Source organism: Pleurodeles waltl, chromosome 3_1, assembly GCF_031143425.1.
Source record: "Pleurodeles waltl isolate 20211129_DDA chromosome 3_1, aPleWal1.hap1.20221129, whole genome shotgun sequence".
NCBI classification, from domain to species: Eukaryota; Metazoa; Chordata; class Amphibia; order Caudata; family Salamandridae; genus Pleurodeles; species Pleurodeles waltl.
The window spans coordinates 72,153,214-72,170,396 of NC_090440.1; the positions used below are offsets into that span (position 1 = coordinate 72,153,214).

Genomic DNA, 17,183 nt, shown 5'->3' on the forward strand with positions numbered 1-17,183 from the left:
CCCCGAGGCGTCAGCCCCCCACCTTCCGTGTGGGAACCCCACCCAAAAAACAACAAGCCGAGGCGGGGAGACAGTGAATGTGGAGAAAGCGCGCCGGCGGGGGCTGGCGACCCTCGGGGTGACCCCTCGGTGTTATTGCAGCATCACTGCCCGTGCCCCGGGTCACTAGTGGACTGTTTGCGTGGGCGGGGGGCAGCAGGGACTCGTTCATCGCGGCGCACCCCGGGGAGCAGGGGACACATTTACAGCACATTTAAGACCAAAATAACTTCCTCGCAGCTCAGTCAATAAACACTGCAACAAACACGGCCTGTGTCGGCGCCCTCCCGTGCCCCCACCTGCGCCCCAGGAGAGAAAGTCCCAAGTGTGCAAAACTCTTCCCTCTGCACGCGGAGTAGTTCTGAACCACTCTCCCTTTCAGTGCTAGCCCCTGCACGGCTTCCTTTCACCAGCACACTGGGCATATGTACTTTATTTCACCAGCAGACTCCCTGCGTAAACTTACTTCCACCAGAACATGTTGTGCATAAACTTTATATTCACCAACACTCTCTGTCAAGAGACTTCCTTTCACCTGCACACTCTGTATACACTTTCTTTCACTGGCACACTCTGTGCATACACTTTCTTTCACTGGCACACTCTGTGCATACACTTTCTTTCACTAACACACTCTGTATACACTTTCTTTCACTAACACACTCTGTATACACTTTCCTTCACTAGCACACTCTGTTTACACTTTCTTTCACTTGCAAACTCTGCGCCTTTCTTTCACTTGCACACTCTGTGTATACACTTTATTTCACTGGCACACTCTGTGCATACACTTTCTTTCACCGGCACACTCTGTATACACTTTCTTTCACAGCACACTCTGTGCATACACTTTCTTTCACTAACACACTCTGTATACACTTTCTTTCACCAGCACACTCTGTATACACTTTCTTTCACCAGCACACTCTGTGCATACACTTTCTTTCACCAGCACACTCTGTGCATACACTTTCTTTCACCAGCACACTCTGTGCATACACTTTCTTTCACTAGCACACTCTGTATACACTTTCTTTCACTTGCACACTCTGTATACACTTTCTTTCACAAGCACATTCTGTATACACTTCTCTTCATTAGCACTCTCTGTATACACTTCTCTTCACTTGCACACCCTATATACACTTTCTTTCACTAGTACACACTGTGCATACACTTTCCTTCACTAGCACACTCTGTATAAATACTTTCTTTCACTTGCACACTCTGTACATAAACGTTCTTTCGCTAGCAACCTCTGTGTATACACTTTCTTTCACTTGCACACTCTGTATATACTTCCCTTCACTAGTGCACTCTGTGCATACACTTTCTTTCAATAGCACACTCTGTATACACTTTCTTTCATTAGCACACTCTGTGCATACACTTTCTTTCACTAGCACACTCTGTATACACTTCCCTTCACTGGAACACTCTGTATACACTTCCCTTCACTAGCACACTCTGTATACACTTTCTTTCACTACCACACTCTGTACATAAACGTTCTTTCACTAGCACATTCTGTGTATACACTTTCTTTCACTAGCACACTCTGTATACACTTTCTTTCACCAGCACACTCTGTACATAAACATTCTTTCACGAGCACACTCTGTGTATACACTTGCTTTCACATGCACACCCTGTATACACTTCCCTTCACTAATACACTTTGCTCATACACTTTCTTTTACTTGCACACACTGTAAACACGTCCCTTCACTAGTAAACTCTGTGCATACACTTTCTTTCACTTGCACACTCTGCATACACTTTCTTTCACTAGTACACTCTGTATACACTTCCCTTCACTAGCACACCCTGTATACACTTCCCTTCACTAGTACACTCTGTGCATACACTTCCCTTCACTAGTACACTCTGTGCATACACTTTCTTTTAATAGCACACTGTATACTCTTTCTTTCACTAGCACACTCTGTGCATACACTTTCTTTCACTAGCACACTCTGTATACACTTCCCTTCACTAGCACACTCTGTATACACTTCTCTTCACTTGGACACCCTATATACACTTCCCTTCACTAGTACACACTGTGCATACACTTTCCTTCACTAGCACACTCTGTATAAATACTTTCTTTCACTTGCACACTCTGTACATAAACGTTCTTTCGCTAGCAACCTCTGTGTAGACACTTTCTTTCACTTGCACACTATGTATACACTTCCCTTCACTAGTACACTCTGTGCATACACTTTCTTTCAATAGCACACTCTGTATACACTTTCTTTCACTAGCACTCTGTGCATACACTTTCTTTCACTAGCACACTCTGTATACACTTCCCTTCACTAGCACACTCTGTATACACTTTCTTTCACTACCACACTCTGTACATAAACGTTCTTTCACTAGCACATTCTGTGTATACACTTTCTTTCACTAGCACACTCTGTATACACTTTCTTTCGCCAGCACACTCTGTACATAAACATTCTTTCACGGGCACACTTTGAGTATACACTGGCTTTCACTTGCACACCCTGTATACACTTCCCTTCACTAGTACACTCTGTGCATACACTTTCTTTCACTTGCACTCTGTATACACTTTCTTTCACTAGCACACTCTGTATACACTTCCCTTCACTAGCACACCCTGTATACACTTCCCTTCACTAGTGCACTCTGTGCATACACTTCCCTTCACTAGTACACTCTGTGCATACACTTTCTTTTACTTGCACACTCTGTATACATGTCCCTTCACTAGTACACTCTGTGCATACTCTTTCTTTCACTAGCACACTCTGTATACACTTTCTTTCACCAGCACACTCTGTGCATACACTTTCTTTCACTAGCACACTCTGTATTCAATTCCCTTCACTTGGACAGTCTGTATACACTTCCCTTCAATAGCACATTCTGTATACACTTTCCTTCACTAGCACACTCTGTGCATACACTTTCTTTCACTTGCACAGGCTGCAATACACTTCCCTTCACTAGCACACTCTGTGCATACACTTTCTTTCTCTTGCACACGCTGCATACACTTCCCTTCCCTAGTACACTCTGTGCATACACTTTCCTTCACTAGCACACTCTGTTTACACTTTCTTTCACTACCACACTCTGCGCCTTTCTTTCACTTGCACACTCTGTGTATACACTTTATTTCACTGGCACACTCTGTGCATACACTTTCTTTCACCGGCACACTCTGTATACACTTTCTTTCACTAGCACACTCTGTGCATACACTTTCTTTCTCTTGCACACGCTGCATACACTTCCCTTCCCTAGTACACTCTGTGCATACACTTTCCTTCACTAGCACACTCTGTTTACACTTTCTTTCACTACCACACTCTGCGCCTTTCTTTCACTTGCACACTCTGTGTATACACTTTATTTCACTGGCACACTCTGTGCATACACTTTCTTTCACCGGCACACTCTGTATACACTTTCTTTCACAGCACACTCTGTGCATACACTTTCTTTCACTAGCACACTCTGTATACACTTTCTTTCGCCAGCACACTCTGTACATAAACATTCTTTCACGGGCACACTTTGAGTATACACTGGCTTTCACTTGCACACCCTGTATACACTTCCCTTCACTAGTACACTCTGTGCATACACTTTCTTTCACTTGCACTCTGTATACACTTTCTTTCACTAGCACACTCTGTATACACTTCCCTTCACTAGCACACCCTGTATACACTTCCCTTCACTAGTGCACTCTGTGCATACACTTCCCTTCACTAGTACACTCTGTGCATACACTTTCTTTTACTTGCACACTCTGTATACATGTCCCTTCACTAGTACACTCTGTGCATACTCTTTCTTTCACTAGCACACTCTGTATACACTTTCTTTCACCAGCACACTCTGTGCATACACTTTCTTTCACTAGCACACTCTGTATTCAATTCCCTTCACTTGGACAGTCTGTATACACTTCCCTTCAATAGCACATTCTGTATACACTTTCCTTCACTAGCACACTCTGTGCATACACTTTCTTTCACTTGCACAGGCTGCAATACACTTCCCTTCACTAGCACACTCTGTGCATACACTTTCTTTCTCTTGCACACGCTGCATACACTTCCCTTCCCTAGTACACTCTGTGCATACACTTTCCTTCACTAGCACACTCTGTTTACACTTTCTTTCACTACCACACTCTGTACATAAATGTTGTTTCACTAGTACATTGTGTATACACTTTCTTTCACCAGCACACTCTGTACATAAACATTCTTTCACAAACACACTCTGTGTATACACTTGCTTTTACTTACACACTCTGTGTACACTTCCCTTCACTAGTACACTCTGTGCATACACTTTCTTTCACTAGCACACTCTGAATACACCTTTTTTCACTAGCACACTCTGTATACACGTCCCTTCACTAGCACACTCTGTATACACTTCCCTTCACTAGCACACTGTACATACACTTTCTTTCACTAGCACACTCTGTATACACTTCCCTTCACTAGCACACTCTGTATACACGTCCCTTCACTAGTACACACTGTACATACACTTTCTTTCACTAGCACACTCTGTGCATACACTTTCTTTCACTAGCACACTCTGTATACACTTCCCTTCACTAGCACAGTCTGTATACACTTCCCTTCACTTGCACACTCTGTATACACTTCCCTTCACTTGCACACTCTGTATACACTTCCCTTCACTAGCACAGTCTGTATACACTTCCCTTCACTTGCACACTCTGTATACACTTCCCTTCACTAGCACAGTCTGTATACACTTCCCTTCACTTGCACAGTCTGTATACACTTCCCTTCACTTGCACACTCTGTATACACTTCTCTTCACTAGCACACTCTGTATACACTTCCCTTCACTAGCACAGTCTGTATACACTTCCCTTCACTTGCACACTCTGTATACACTTCCCTTCACTAGCACTCTGTATACACTTCTCTTCACTAGCACACTCTGTATACACTTCCCTTCACTAGCACACTCTGTATACACTTCCCTTCACTAGCACAGTCTGTGCATACAGTTTCTTTCACCAGCACACTCTGTATACACTTCCCTTCACCAGCACACTCTGTATACACTTCCCTTCACTAGCACACTATGTATACATTTTCTTTCACTGTGCTGTTTGCCACCTCTAGCGCAATTCATACACCAAGGAGCCGTGGTACTCGACCCTTCCACGGAAGAAACACCAGCGCTGCCGTGCTCCTCTCCGTCTCCTCACTTAACATCTAAGAGGCGGTGTTGCTGTCCTTACAACAGCCTCCGCCATGGAGAGACCACAGGGCTGCTGCTGGCCTGTTTCTTACATGAACTCTACATACTGCCCACGACAAGAGGCTGCCGTGCGGTTTGTTTCCCCCTGTCCCCACTGCAGATGGTCTGCTATCCGCCTGTGATGAGCCACGGACAGGCAAGGGTGCCGCAGCCCGGCCCGTGTCACGCCAGGCGCGGTGCTGCTGTGCGTTCAGAGATGCGCCGCTGTGCAGGTCCGGCCACGGATTCAGGCAGATGGACCACTGTGCCCCGAGTGCGCACTCCTAACGCACGGCTGTGGCCGCCGAGCGAGGCTGTCCAGCCTCAGATCTTCGGGCGGAAGAGAATGTCACTCCTTCTAACGCCGGCCACAGATGCCCCGGAGGCCGGTACAGCCTGTGAGGTGTAATAAGGTTGTAATTAAATTATAGTTCACTACAGCACGTGTGAGGCGTTCACAAGTCTCTGAGCGCCAGACACCTGCGGAAGTGATCAGAAACAGCTGCTGACGAAGCTGGACCCAGGAGGCTGATAGTTTATTGAATCAGAACTCTCGGGTCCATGCGTGAGCATCTCGTGCAGTGCCGGGTACGTGCGTGAGCATCTCGGGCAGTACAGGGTCCGTGCGTGAGCATCTCATTCAGTATAAGGTCCATGCGTGAGCATCTCAGGCAGTACAGGGTCCGTGCGTGAGCATCTCATTCAGTATAAGGTCCGTGCGTGAGCATCTCGTGTAGTACCGGGTCCGTGCGTGAGCATCTCATTCAGTACAGGGTCCGCGCGTGAGCATCTCATTCAGTACAGAGTCCGCGCGTGAGCATCTCATTCAGTACAGAGTCCGCGCGTGAGCATCTCATTCAGTACAGGGTCCGCACGTGAGCATCTCGTTTAGTATAAGGTCCGTGCGTGAGCATCTCGTGCAGTACAGGGTCCGTGCGTGAGCATCTCATTCAGTATAAGGTCCATGCGTGAGCATCTCGTATAGTACAGGGTCTGTGCGTGAGCATCTCATTCAGTATAAAGTCCGTGCGTGAGCATCTCGTGTAGTACAGGGTCCGTGCGTGAGCATCTCATTCAGTATAAGGTCCGTGCGTGAGCATCTCATGTAGTACCGGGTACGTGTGTGAGCATATCGTGCAGTACAGGGTCCGTGCGTGAGCATCTCATTCAGTATAAGGTCCGTGTGTGAGCATCTTGTGTAGTACAGGGTCCGTGCGTGAGCATCTCGTGTAGTACCGGGAACGTGCGTGAGCATCTCATTCAGTACAGGGTTCGCGCGTGAGCATCTCTTTTAGTTCAAGGTCCATGCGTGAGCATCTCGTGCCGTACAGGTACGTGCGTGAGTATCTCGTGAAGTACCAGGTCGATGCGTGGGCATCTCATGCAGTACAGGGTCCAGGTGATGAGCATCCCCTGCAGTACCTGGTCTATACGTAAGCATCTTGTGCATTAACTGGTCCACGCGTGAACATTCTATGCATTACCTGGTCCATGTGTGAGCATCTCATGCTGTACCGGGATCATGCACCAGCATTCCATGCATTACCTTCGTCATGCGTGAGCCTCTTGTGTAGTATCAGGTCCAAGCATGAGCATTCCATGCATTACCTGGTCCATTCGCGAGCATCTCATGAAGTGTCAGGTCCATGAGTCAGCATTCCATGCATTACCTGGTCCATGCGTGAGTGTTTCAAACAGTACCGTGTCCATGTGTGAGCCACTCACGCAGTGCCGGGTCCATGCATGAGCATCTCATGCAGTATCAGGTCCTTCTGTCAGCATTCCATGCATTATTAGGTCCATGCATGAGCGTTTCGAACAGTACCGTGTCCATGCGTGAGCATCTCATGCAGTCACAGACCCAAGCATCAGCATTCAATGAAATTCCTGGTCCATGCGTGATTGCCTCATGCAGTACAGATGCTATGGATCAGAAGGCCTTCCAAGGAACGATCCAATGAAGCTGCAAATTTTACAAGCCAATCTATAGAAACAATTATTCTCCATTCGCAGAAACACCTCACAAGCTCAGATCGCTTTAAAATTTGTTTAGGTAAGACAACAATTTACCAGGCAAGCAGCCGTCCTTAAACTTTGTAAAAAATGCAGGAATCTCCGAAGGAGTCCCTAAATAAACTCATGTGGACAGAAATAACTAGACGAAGTTCTTGGAACCACTATCCAAGTTTTTTTTACAATCAGCATTGGAAGATTTGCAGTTGATTGAACTTTTGGAAATTACATTAACTCTGATGTCATTCAAAACATTAGTAAAAAAAAAAAAACAGTACGAGCAATTTCAGGCATTCAGGACAAGGATGCAATATTAAAAAATCACGTGTGCTGGGTAAATGAATCATACAACCACAACCAATGACAATCATGCTTACAGGACCACTGCATGCATGCACCTTGGCTGAAAGACTGACCACTACACAAGTTTACTTCTCTGGCAAAACCCTAAACCAAATAATTCTGGATAACTGAGACATAGCCATATCCAGAGGAGACTTATCCTGTTTACACAACCCACCTAGAAAACAAAATCTTTATCTTTAGATTGCGTTTTAAAGATGTGTACAGTGGATCCATGGGTTTCACCTTAATTTTACATCAAGCGGAGAGAACTGGAAAGGGTAAAAAGGGAAGGCCTATGAACCTTCAGTTCTGAGTGGTAGAAATAAAAGAACACTGTATGCTTGGAAGACAGAGAAAACTTTGTAAAAGCCTCCAAAAGTAGAGAACAACATTAGTCAGAGGAGAGACAAGCATGCGCACATGTACCCTAAACCCTAAATCAAAGCTGCAAACAGCTTCTCTTGCAAGAGATGATGTTTGTGGAAGGACAATTAAAAAAAATACAGTACCGCCTCAATATGACTCAATCGTTTCAGCTGTAACACTGAGTAATTTAATGGAGAAAATTACTCTGATTAAATCCTCCATTGGGGAAGTAAAGGACAGCACTGTAGTAATGGCCACAGAGGTCGAAACCATGCATTCTGAACTTGCTCAGTTTCAAACACGCCTGGACGTAACAGACAATGACCTACCGAAGTGGAGAAGCAGCTGGATTACATAAACTATGGTCCGGATTGGTAGGCAAGAAATATAGCATCTTCGCAAAAAAGTCAAGATGTGGAGGAGCGAGGCAGGCAAAATAATGTCTGTGTTGTGGGAGTACCCGAGGTTGTAGAAAAAGTGAACACTTTTTGGGGCCCTATCTCCAAGAAACTCTACGATGCAAGTCTGCCCCCTCCTCCAGTACAATCCAGAGGGCACAAAAATGTGCTGCAGTGAGCATAGAAACCTGAAAACACCTAGACCCATCAACTGTTTTATAAGGCACCAGCAAGTCCATCAGATAATCAATGTGGCTAAGCGGTGAACTGGCTCATAAACATTTCAAGAGGACACTGTCATTGCCATAGATTTTTTCTTAGAAATGTCTGCAAAGTACAGGAAAGGCCTGTCACTGCAACCACGACTGTGGGAAAAAAGAAAAGAGCATCATCTATCGGAACCCGCTATCATACTGACAACAAACAGTGGGAAGAGACAATAATGTTTGGAGCCTGGAAAGTTTCCTGGCTATCACCACAGGAAGTTCTAAACCATGGACTGATAAGGCCTAAACAAGACAGCCAATGAAGACTGTGACCCAGAAATCAGAAAAGGACAGGCTGCAAGCCGTAATGAGCAGATGGCCAGAGAAGGAACGCCGGACAACACACGTAAGGACAGAGTCAGATATAAATCACAACCCCTCTTTAATGCATGATTTTAAACATTGCACATGTGAATTTCCTTTTCACTGGGTCCCCAAAAACCTCAAATATCTAGGTATCCTGGTCATCCATGGTTTAGGTAACATTGTACAAATCAATATATAGCATCTTCTTGATAAAGTGATTAACGACTTGGGTAGATGGTGTTCTCTGGACCTCTTGTCCTGGGGAAAAGCACAAATTGTTAAAATGAAATTGACTCTGCCATCAAAAGGTTCTTATGGGACCAAGGCAAGCCCAGGCGCAAGCCACAAAAAATCTGGGAGGCCCCTGCAGCTGGTAGCCCGAGCTAGCCACAAATGTTTATATACTATCCTGCACGCAGGTTGACCCCTTGGGATGGGTGTTTCTTGATGATGGCTGGCTACCTGCATGGGCGGCCATTGAAAGAAACCTCATTAAAACATAAACATGACTCCTAAGGAATCATTTATGGAAAGACTAGAGATCCAAAAAGCTTAAATAACATGCTTTGCACTTTGAGAAACAGCTTAAAGGTAGTGTGTAGACTGCTTAAACTTCACCTTTACTTCCGCATGGAAGCTCCACTGAGGGCCAATATTAAAGTCAAGATAGGTAGGATTACTGTGCACTAAGTTAGTTGGCTGGGAACACCGGTGAGACATATTGAAAATCAAATACTAGATGTAAGGTTCAAAACATTTGAGAGGCTCAAGACAAAGTTCATATCTTTGCTAATCATAGAAGGAAGTACCTCCAACTTACCCGATGCTTAGAAGCAACTTTGGTCCTCCACCTGACAACCGTCCTACTTCGGCAATTTATGCTTATCATAGACAATGAAATTGCATGAATTATTTCTGGGCTACATGGAACCACGACTGACTCACTATTCTCAACCCCAACAGTAATACAGCTGCAGCGGGTGTGGATGTAAAGATTGGAAATAACTATTTGGTAAAAGAATGAGGAAGCCTACTGGGACATCATGGGAGGGGCTACAGGACGCACGACTAAAACTCAGCTCCTTCAAGATACTTCACAGATAGCACTGGACAATGCAGAAATTACAGCAGTTCAATCTGTGCCCTGCCACAAACTGTGCGTACTGTGGGACGGAAGTATCAAAGACAATTACAATACGGGGAATTAAAATACAGGACACTGCTGTGTAATACCCATGGGTTCTAGATGGCTATCATTTGTAAAGTAGGGTATTTACATTAGAACGTTTAGTATGCATGGGTCTCTTCTGTATAATGGTGCATTTGACAAGTTCAGGATTAAAGGACATGTATGCAAAAATGGAAGCAAGGGACTCTGGATAGTTTCTAAGTTTAGGTGGAAAGGAGCTCCTTTATATGAAGCACCCTACAACACCACTGAAATTCTGAATCTGCTTAACAAGAACGTCTGTTCCTATAGCAGAGTTTTTAAGCATAGGATTAACACAGTACATCCACACTGAGCTAGAGAGTAACAAATCCTTTTGCCATTTTACAGCAAGGTCTTTAAGCACAGGATCAGAGAGTGCCATCTGCCCTGCACTGAAAAATGATAAAAGCCTTTTTTATGTTGCCGGGGGGCTGCTGCACACCCTGCAGCCCCCATAACATTACAATAAATGCTTGGTGGTGCCCTGGCCCTTCTAGGGACACCACTGGACTCGACAAAATATATTTAAAAAACCCTTGCAGGGCATTATGGGACACTCCTTGCAAGAAGTAGTGAATAATATATAAGCATCTCCTGCTATGCATTTATTATTCATTTATATATATTTTCATTTCTTTTTTTGGAGTTCCAATGGTCAATCGGGACAACCACATGTTTATTTTTTGGGGGGAGTTGCGTGGGTGGGGGAAGGGCCTCCATGGCCCGTCAACTCCCTAAAAGTTACCTCAAACACCACACATGAACAGGCAACCCTTTTCTCTTTTTATGACTGGGATGCCCCGTGCCCACCCCGGGCACCTCACAACATTCTGTACTATTTCGGGCTGCAGGGGAACCCCAGAGACCCACAGGCCCCTTGCAAAATCAGGAGCCTGACATTAAAAAATAATAATACTGCAGTGCCCAATGTCCACCGTGGCACCCTACAGCATTTTGCATATTGAGGGCTTCGGGGGGGAGCCCCAAGGTCCCCGCAACCCTGCTAGCCTCCCTGTCTGCCCCATCCCAGCTGCAGAGGGAGCCAGTATTGCTCCCACTCTGCTGGAGCAGTTTTCTTTTGCTCCTGCTGGGTGGGAGCAATTCCAAGTTTACCTGCCCACGAGAGCACAGCAGGGAGAAACGTGAGTGCTCCTACCCAGCAGGAGCAGCTTTCTGTTCTTGCTGGGTGGGGCACATTAGACCTCATTGCCTGCCCTCTCGTGGGCAGGGAAACCATGGTGTCCCAGTGGCTGGGGAACACAAGGTACCGAAAAAGATCCGGCACCAGGGATGGGGTCCCCGGGCCATACAATGGCTCAAGGAGGGGGCCGCAATCCCCCTTCGCCTTTACTTAACTATTGTCCTTGGGGGATGAGGTCCCCGAGGTCTCAGGAAGGCTTGGGAAGGGGGCCAAGCACCCCTCACCCCTTTATTTATATATTGGCTCTGTGGGGTGGGGTTTCCGGGACCTGATGTAGGCTCAGGGAGGAGGACTGCACCCCCCTCCCTTTAATTATATATTGTCCCCAATTAATGGGTCTCCAGGGCCACAAATTGGCTAGGGGAGGGAGAATGCACACCCCTCCATTTAATAATGTAGCTTTCCAGGGGATGAGGTCCCCAGAACCTTAAGGAGGCTTGAGAAGGGGGAATGCACCCTCAACCTTTATTTACATAATTGGCCCCAGAGGAATGGGTCACCAGGGCATTAACGAGGCTTCCCTCCCCAATTAAACAGATCGCACTCCCCCCACCCCACCGGGCCCTGGACCACGGGGCTGGGGGCTTTTTTTTTTTTTTTTTAAGTTACCACAAATCCACTGGGAATTTGCAGTAAAACGTATTTAAACAAAAATCAAAAAAACGTTTTGGACTCAAAGAGTGGAGGCCTGTCTGGAAACACCTCACCAGGCCTAGCGGGGAAGGGTATTTACTTCTTTTTTAATATTATTGTCAGTCCTGGGGACATAGTACGTGAGTATTAAAATGGCTTCCGCCACATCTTTGTTGATGTGATGGCAGCCAATCAGATCTTATCTTCTGTCAGTTCTGCAGATTCTCCATGCCAAAGTTTTGTTTGTGAGCCTTAATTTCTCAAAAACAAATGAACGGATTCACACCAAATCACAAAAAGCATGCTTTCTGGACTAAGATCTAGCTTTCTGCAAAATTTGGTGTAATTCTGTTTAGCAGTTATAGCAGTATTGCTGTTCAATTTTCCTATAGATAAATGAAGGGGGAATCACGTTCTGGGCCCCCTCTTTTTCTCTGTTGCTGTTGATGGATCACCCCAAAACTTTACAGTGGTGGATGAAACTTTTTTTGGAAATGTTATTGAAGATCCCTCGAACGGCATCAGTAAACCAAAAAATGCTTTTCCTATGGAAACGCAGACCTCACTACAACTACCCAGTGGCTATATAATAGTGAAAATGTTGGAATTGTACTATGTTCTTACATCACAACTGTCAGTGAAAGAAATGTTTTCATGGAAAATCAGCATGTACACTGAGACTCGAAAATGGTTTTCATACTGTGGAATTTACTAATAATGTGCTATGATATCTATTACACTGTCCTGTTGAATAATAAAGGGGATTAAGAATTATAGAAAAAGAAAAGCACAAAGACTACAAGCCCCAAAATGCACATATCTGTGAAAATTCCAAGACGGAAAATATATATCCTGTTTAAAATAGTAATGCGTAAAGTAGCACAGAAATAGGAAAAATGCTGATGAAATTAAGCACTAGAAACCTCTCAGCCACCTTCAATTTCTTACTTAGAAGTCGCAGAATTAATGACTACGCTTTCAAAATCTGTCTGCATGTATTGCCCTTTTCTTGTTTTTCTACCATGTTTTTCTAAAAAAGTATTACTTTTAGTTCACCGACATAACTGAACAACCATACAAAACCGTTTTTTAATCCATGTTTTGGTAACAGTCTTCCTAAGGTAAAAAAATAATAATAAAATTGCATAATGCAAAATGTTGTGAAATTTCGCAAATTTCATGCAACACAATGTGCTAGAATTTCGCTGACATAATATACATTTCGCGCAGGCCTGCCTGCGACCCTCCCTGTCTGACCTGCTGCTGAATTAAACAAATCAGTACTCACTGCAGTTCTCCTCATCGCTGCCGTCGGGGCAGTCCTCGAAGCCATTGCACTGGAACCTGCCAATGATGCAGTGGACGCCACTGGCGCACGGGAAGAAGGTGGGGCCACACTTTGACTTCACTTTCGCTGCAAGACAATAACAGGAAACGGGTGGGGATGAGCGGCGGCCTTCACAAGGGAGCGACATAGAAACAGCATTTGCAATGCAATGGGTCTCACGTTTACTCGAGTTAAAGATATTAGCATTGTAAACTCCTAACTGGACTTTTCTTGCCACATAAACTAAAAGTAAAACAGTTTCACATAAGCGAGTGAAACGTATCGGCAAAAGTGCAATTTTCCATGTAACAGAGTCGATGTCATGCAAAGCGCTCGACTACTGCCCAGCGAGATCGCGCTGCCTACGAAATAAAGAGAAACAATAGTGCAGAAACCATTCGGAAAACACGGAGCCTCGTATGTTTTCAATAGTTGGCCGGTGCGCTTGAGGCGGGCTAAACACCGGAAAAGGCATGACGTATGCATGCCTTTCACTAATTAAATCAAGCTAATTTTAAAAGACAAGCCCACGAACCAAACAAACTGATGGGCTTGACATGGGCGTGTTTAAAAGCCCCCAGAGAGATTACACAAGGGGCAGAGCGCTTTGCGCTCGACCCTAAAAAGGACTGAAGAATGGGGTGTCTCTGAAGGCCGTAGGCCCGCCTTCCATAAAGGTGTGTGAGCAAGTGCACGGGGGGCTTTGTGACTGTAGCAGTCACACTGGCAGCTGAGCACAACACAAGACAAGTGCTTGGAGGCCCCGAAAGGCGCTGACTTCCTATGTCCATTCCGGATGATGCAAGTGGTGCTGATGTAAGTAGACTTTAGAATGAGTGCTAAGTGATACTGTGAGAATATGAGAGTATGTGCAACTTTAGTAGTACGGGAGCTCAGAGCCTCTCTCCACGGACAGGGAAGAGACACTCAGGAGTGCTGCACTGGCAGTAAATCAAGCCAAGACTGGCCTGGGTGGTAGGGATTGGCATACGTGAGGGTGTTCACCCTAGAAGAAGGGCCAGAACCAAGGGGACGCTTAGTAGCCAGATGCCCCCCAAAGCCCTCCAGGTCAAGCAGTTCACTCAGGGCTTAATCTGGAAACTTGCATCAGGCACTATCGAAGGTTGAGGTACCAAACACCAAGGCTGTGTAGTCTTGATTCTACTTTAAGACTCTACCACCGGGGGCGCAACTAGACTCAAACTTCGGGGAGGGCTAACACTTTAAACAATGGGGCAGGGGGCCATATTCAGATCCTGGGTCAAAATAACTTGTAGGGGCTCTCCTTTCACTGTTGTCATATGGTGAATAATATGTGAGCATTTTTCTGAGCAATAAACAGCCAATGGTGTATTTAAAAGCATACTTGACCAATAACATTGGTCTCAGTTTAATATCCTTTAGTGGGGTTTAAGGGTTCTCCATCAAGATATTTTACAGAATAATCAGTGAAAGCTACATTTTAATGTACATTTGACCAGTAGACCAAGCAGGATGTGCAATTTTTAGGAACAATAGACGGCAAATAGTGCATCCCAAAATGCACTGGGCCAGTTGAATCAGTCTTAACCTATTGGAACGTAAAACAAATACAAGATATTTGGGCATATTTCCACAAAGGAGACTTTTCAAAATTTGTAGCAAATGGTGCAGTTTAAATGCATTTGTTTTGTCATTCTTCTGTTCATAACACATTTCTCAATACAAATAGATTTATGTTAGAATACAAGCTTATCAGATACAACAACTCTCTTGCTGTCCTTTGGAAGAATGGCACATGTCCAGGCACTGTAACTTACCAAATAGTGAATCTATACTCAGAGGTAGTGCATGGTAATTTTGAGTTCCACCTCACATCGAGTATTCATTGTTTTGATGCACTTGGCTAGGGCTATTGCCTGAAATGCATGTATCATTTGGAATGAATGGAAGCACACGGAGGGCAGTCACTGAGCATTAAGCATTGGCTACCAGTAAAACAGCGGATCAGCTTTAAGGCCCTATGCATAATACATAAAGCTCTTCACAATACAGGTCCCCACTTTTTCAGACAAAGCATCTTACCTTATATTCCTACAAGAACTCTCAGATCTTCCGCCATCCAGCTAGTTCACATATCACGGTTTAAAAGATCATCATGGGGAGGTAACTCCTTCTCAGTCAAGGTAGCTCACCTTTGGAATTCCCTAACCCTAGAACTTTGGCAAGAAGCCTTGGAACTACTGTTCCGAAAGAAATTAAAGACCTTCCTTTATTTGACCTAACTCTCTTAGGGCCAGATGTAGCAAAGGTTTTTAACCATTCTGTGTCTATGGGAAAATGTGTTCGTACATATGGCCCTTATAGCCTATTCAGTATTTTATTTCCTGTGTCGGAGTCGTCACCTCTTTTTAGCGCTGGGAGGCCTTCGGGTAGCCATGCGCTTTCTAAATCTGTTAAACTAAACTAAACTAAACTTCTCTAGATCTCTCTAAAGTACTCCATATTGGCATGTGCATAGTGACAGTGTACAGAACAAGAGTGATTCAGGAGATGTTGAACATCAATATACAATCTCTGTTGTCCTTCTCTCTGTCATCCCCCTCCAAACAGTCCCACATTCTCTGCCACAAAGTGCATCATCCTTTTGCCCAAGAGCGTCAGGCCCTTCTGAATCGTTCTGAGTCCCTCCTCTGCTCCTCATCCTGCAACCACTTAGCACTTCTGCTTCCCTTATCCATCTCCCCATAGCGACTGGCCCACTCATGCTGCCTCCTCCGGATCTACCACGCAGACTTTCCTCCTCTTTTTCTGCTTGGCCATAGTTGTCCTTTCGCTGTCCGCATCCTTTACACTTACACACTTTCCTTCTTCCACTACAGTCCCCTCTACTAGTCTCTCTTCGGACCTTCCTACAACCTTAGTCTCCATTGGAAAATGTTTTTGCTCCCTTTAGCAACTTCCTTCTCCCCCAGTCCTCCACCACGCTGCTCTGCAAGTTCTGCTACAAAAGCATCCTGATAAAGAGCATCTCTTGGGTCAGGTGCAAGTGGTATTTACATAAAACACAGATCGCACAAGGTCAGAAACTTGACCACTCAACTGGACAGATTGCTTGCCACTAGATAGTCACCACGTTTCCTGCCACCAGTCCTTTCACAGCTGCATGGCTTTTTGGCTGGTGGGACTTATGGGCCGCAGCACGTCTCAATGGCCTGGTTACCTCTTTGGAAAAGCTGTTCCAAAAGCAAGAAAATGTGAATGTTTTAAAGTGGCAAAGGGCACACACTGTAATGCAGTGACTTTTTATGCAGAGCCACCCTTGAGTTAAAATTATTTTGGCAAATGCTAAAATGCTTAATTATGAACATGGATTACTTTTTAGTTCAAGCACAGCAGCACGCAGGCGCTGCTTTTCCGACGTTTGTTGTTATCTATTTGGGCTCTTAACCACACCAACCTCACGCTCATCACCATCACTCGTTCATGGGCTTGCCCTTCAAAAATCCTTTGTTATCATTGGCAAATGCTTTACGTTTGTCCCTCCTTGGGGCAGTTTGGTTACCGCCTTGGACATCCACCCTGTTACGTGGTTAATTCCACTTCTGCCGATAGGTTTGTCTGCGAGCCAACTTCGTTTTCCTTTTGTGTGTCTCCTCCATGCTCATGGCGTGGCGCTTTGAATCGGCTCACTTATGTGAAACTGTTTTACTTTTAATTTTCAATTTATGGAGAAAGAAAAGTCTGGTTAGGAGTTTACAACGCTAATACCTCTAACTTGAGCAAATGCAAGACTCATTGCATTGTAAATGCTTGTTTG

At 45.0% G+C, this 17,183-nt stretch overlaps 1 protein-coding gene across 1 annotated transcript in view; it reads right to left on the minus strand.

The window, feature by feature from the left end:
- LDLRAD3 (low density lipoprotein receptor class A domain containing 3) overlaps window positions 1–17,183 on the minus strand; it is a 367,623-nt gene that overhangs the window by 184,793 nt on the left and 165,647 nt on the right. Inside the window, exon 3 of the mRNA XM_069221829.1 lies at window positions 13,346–13,471. Coding sequence (XP_069077930.1) covers window positions 13,346–13,471 — 126 coding nt within the window. The remainder of the gene's footprint in view (window positions 1–13,345; window positions 13,472–17,183) is intronic.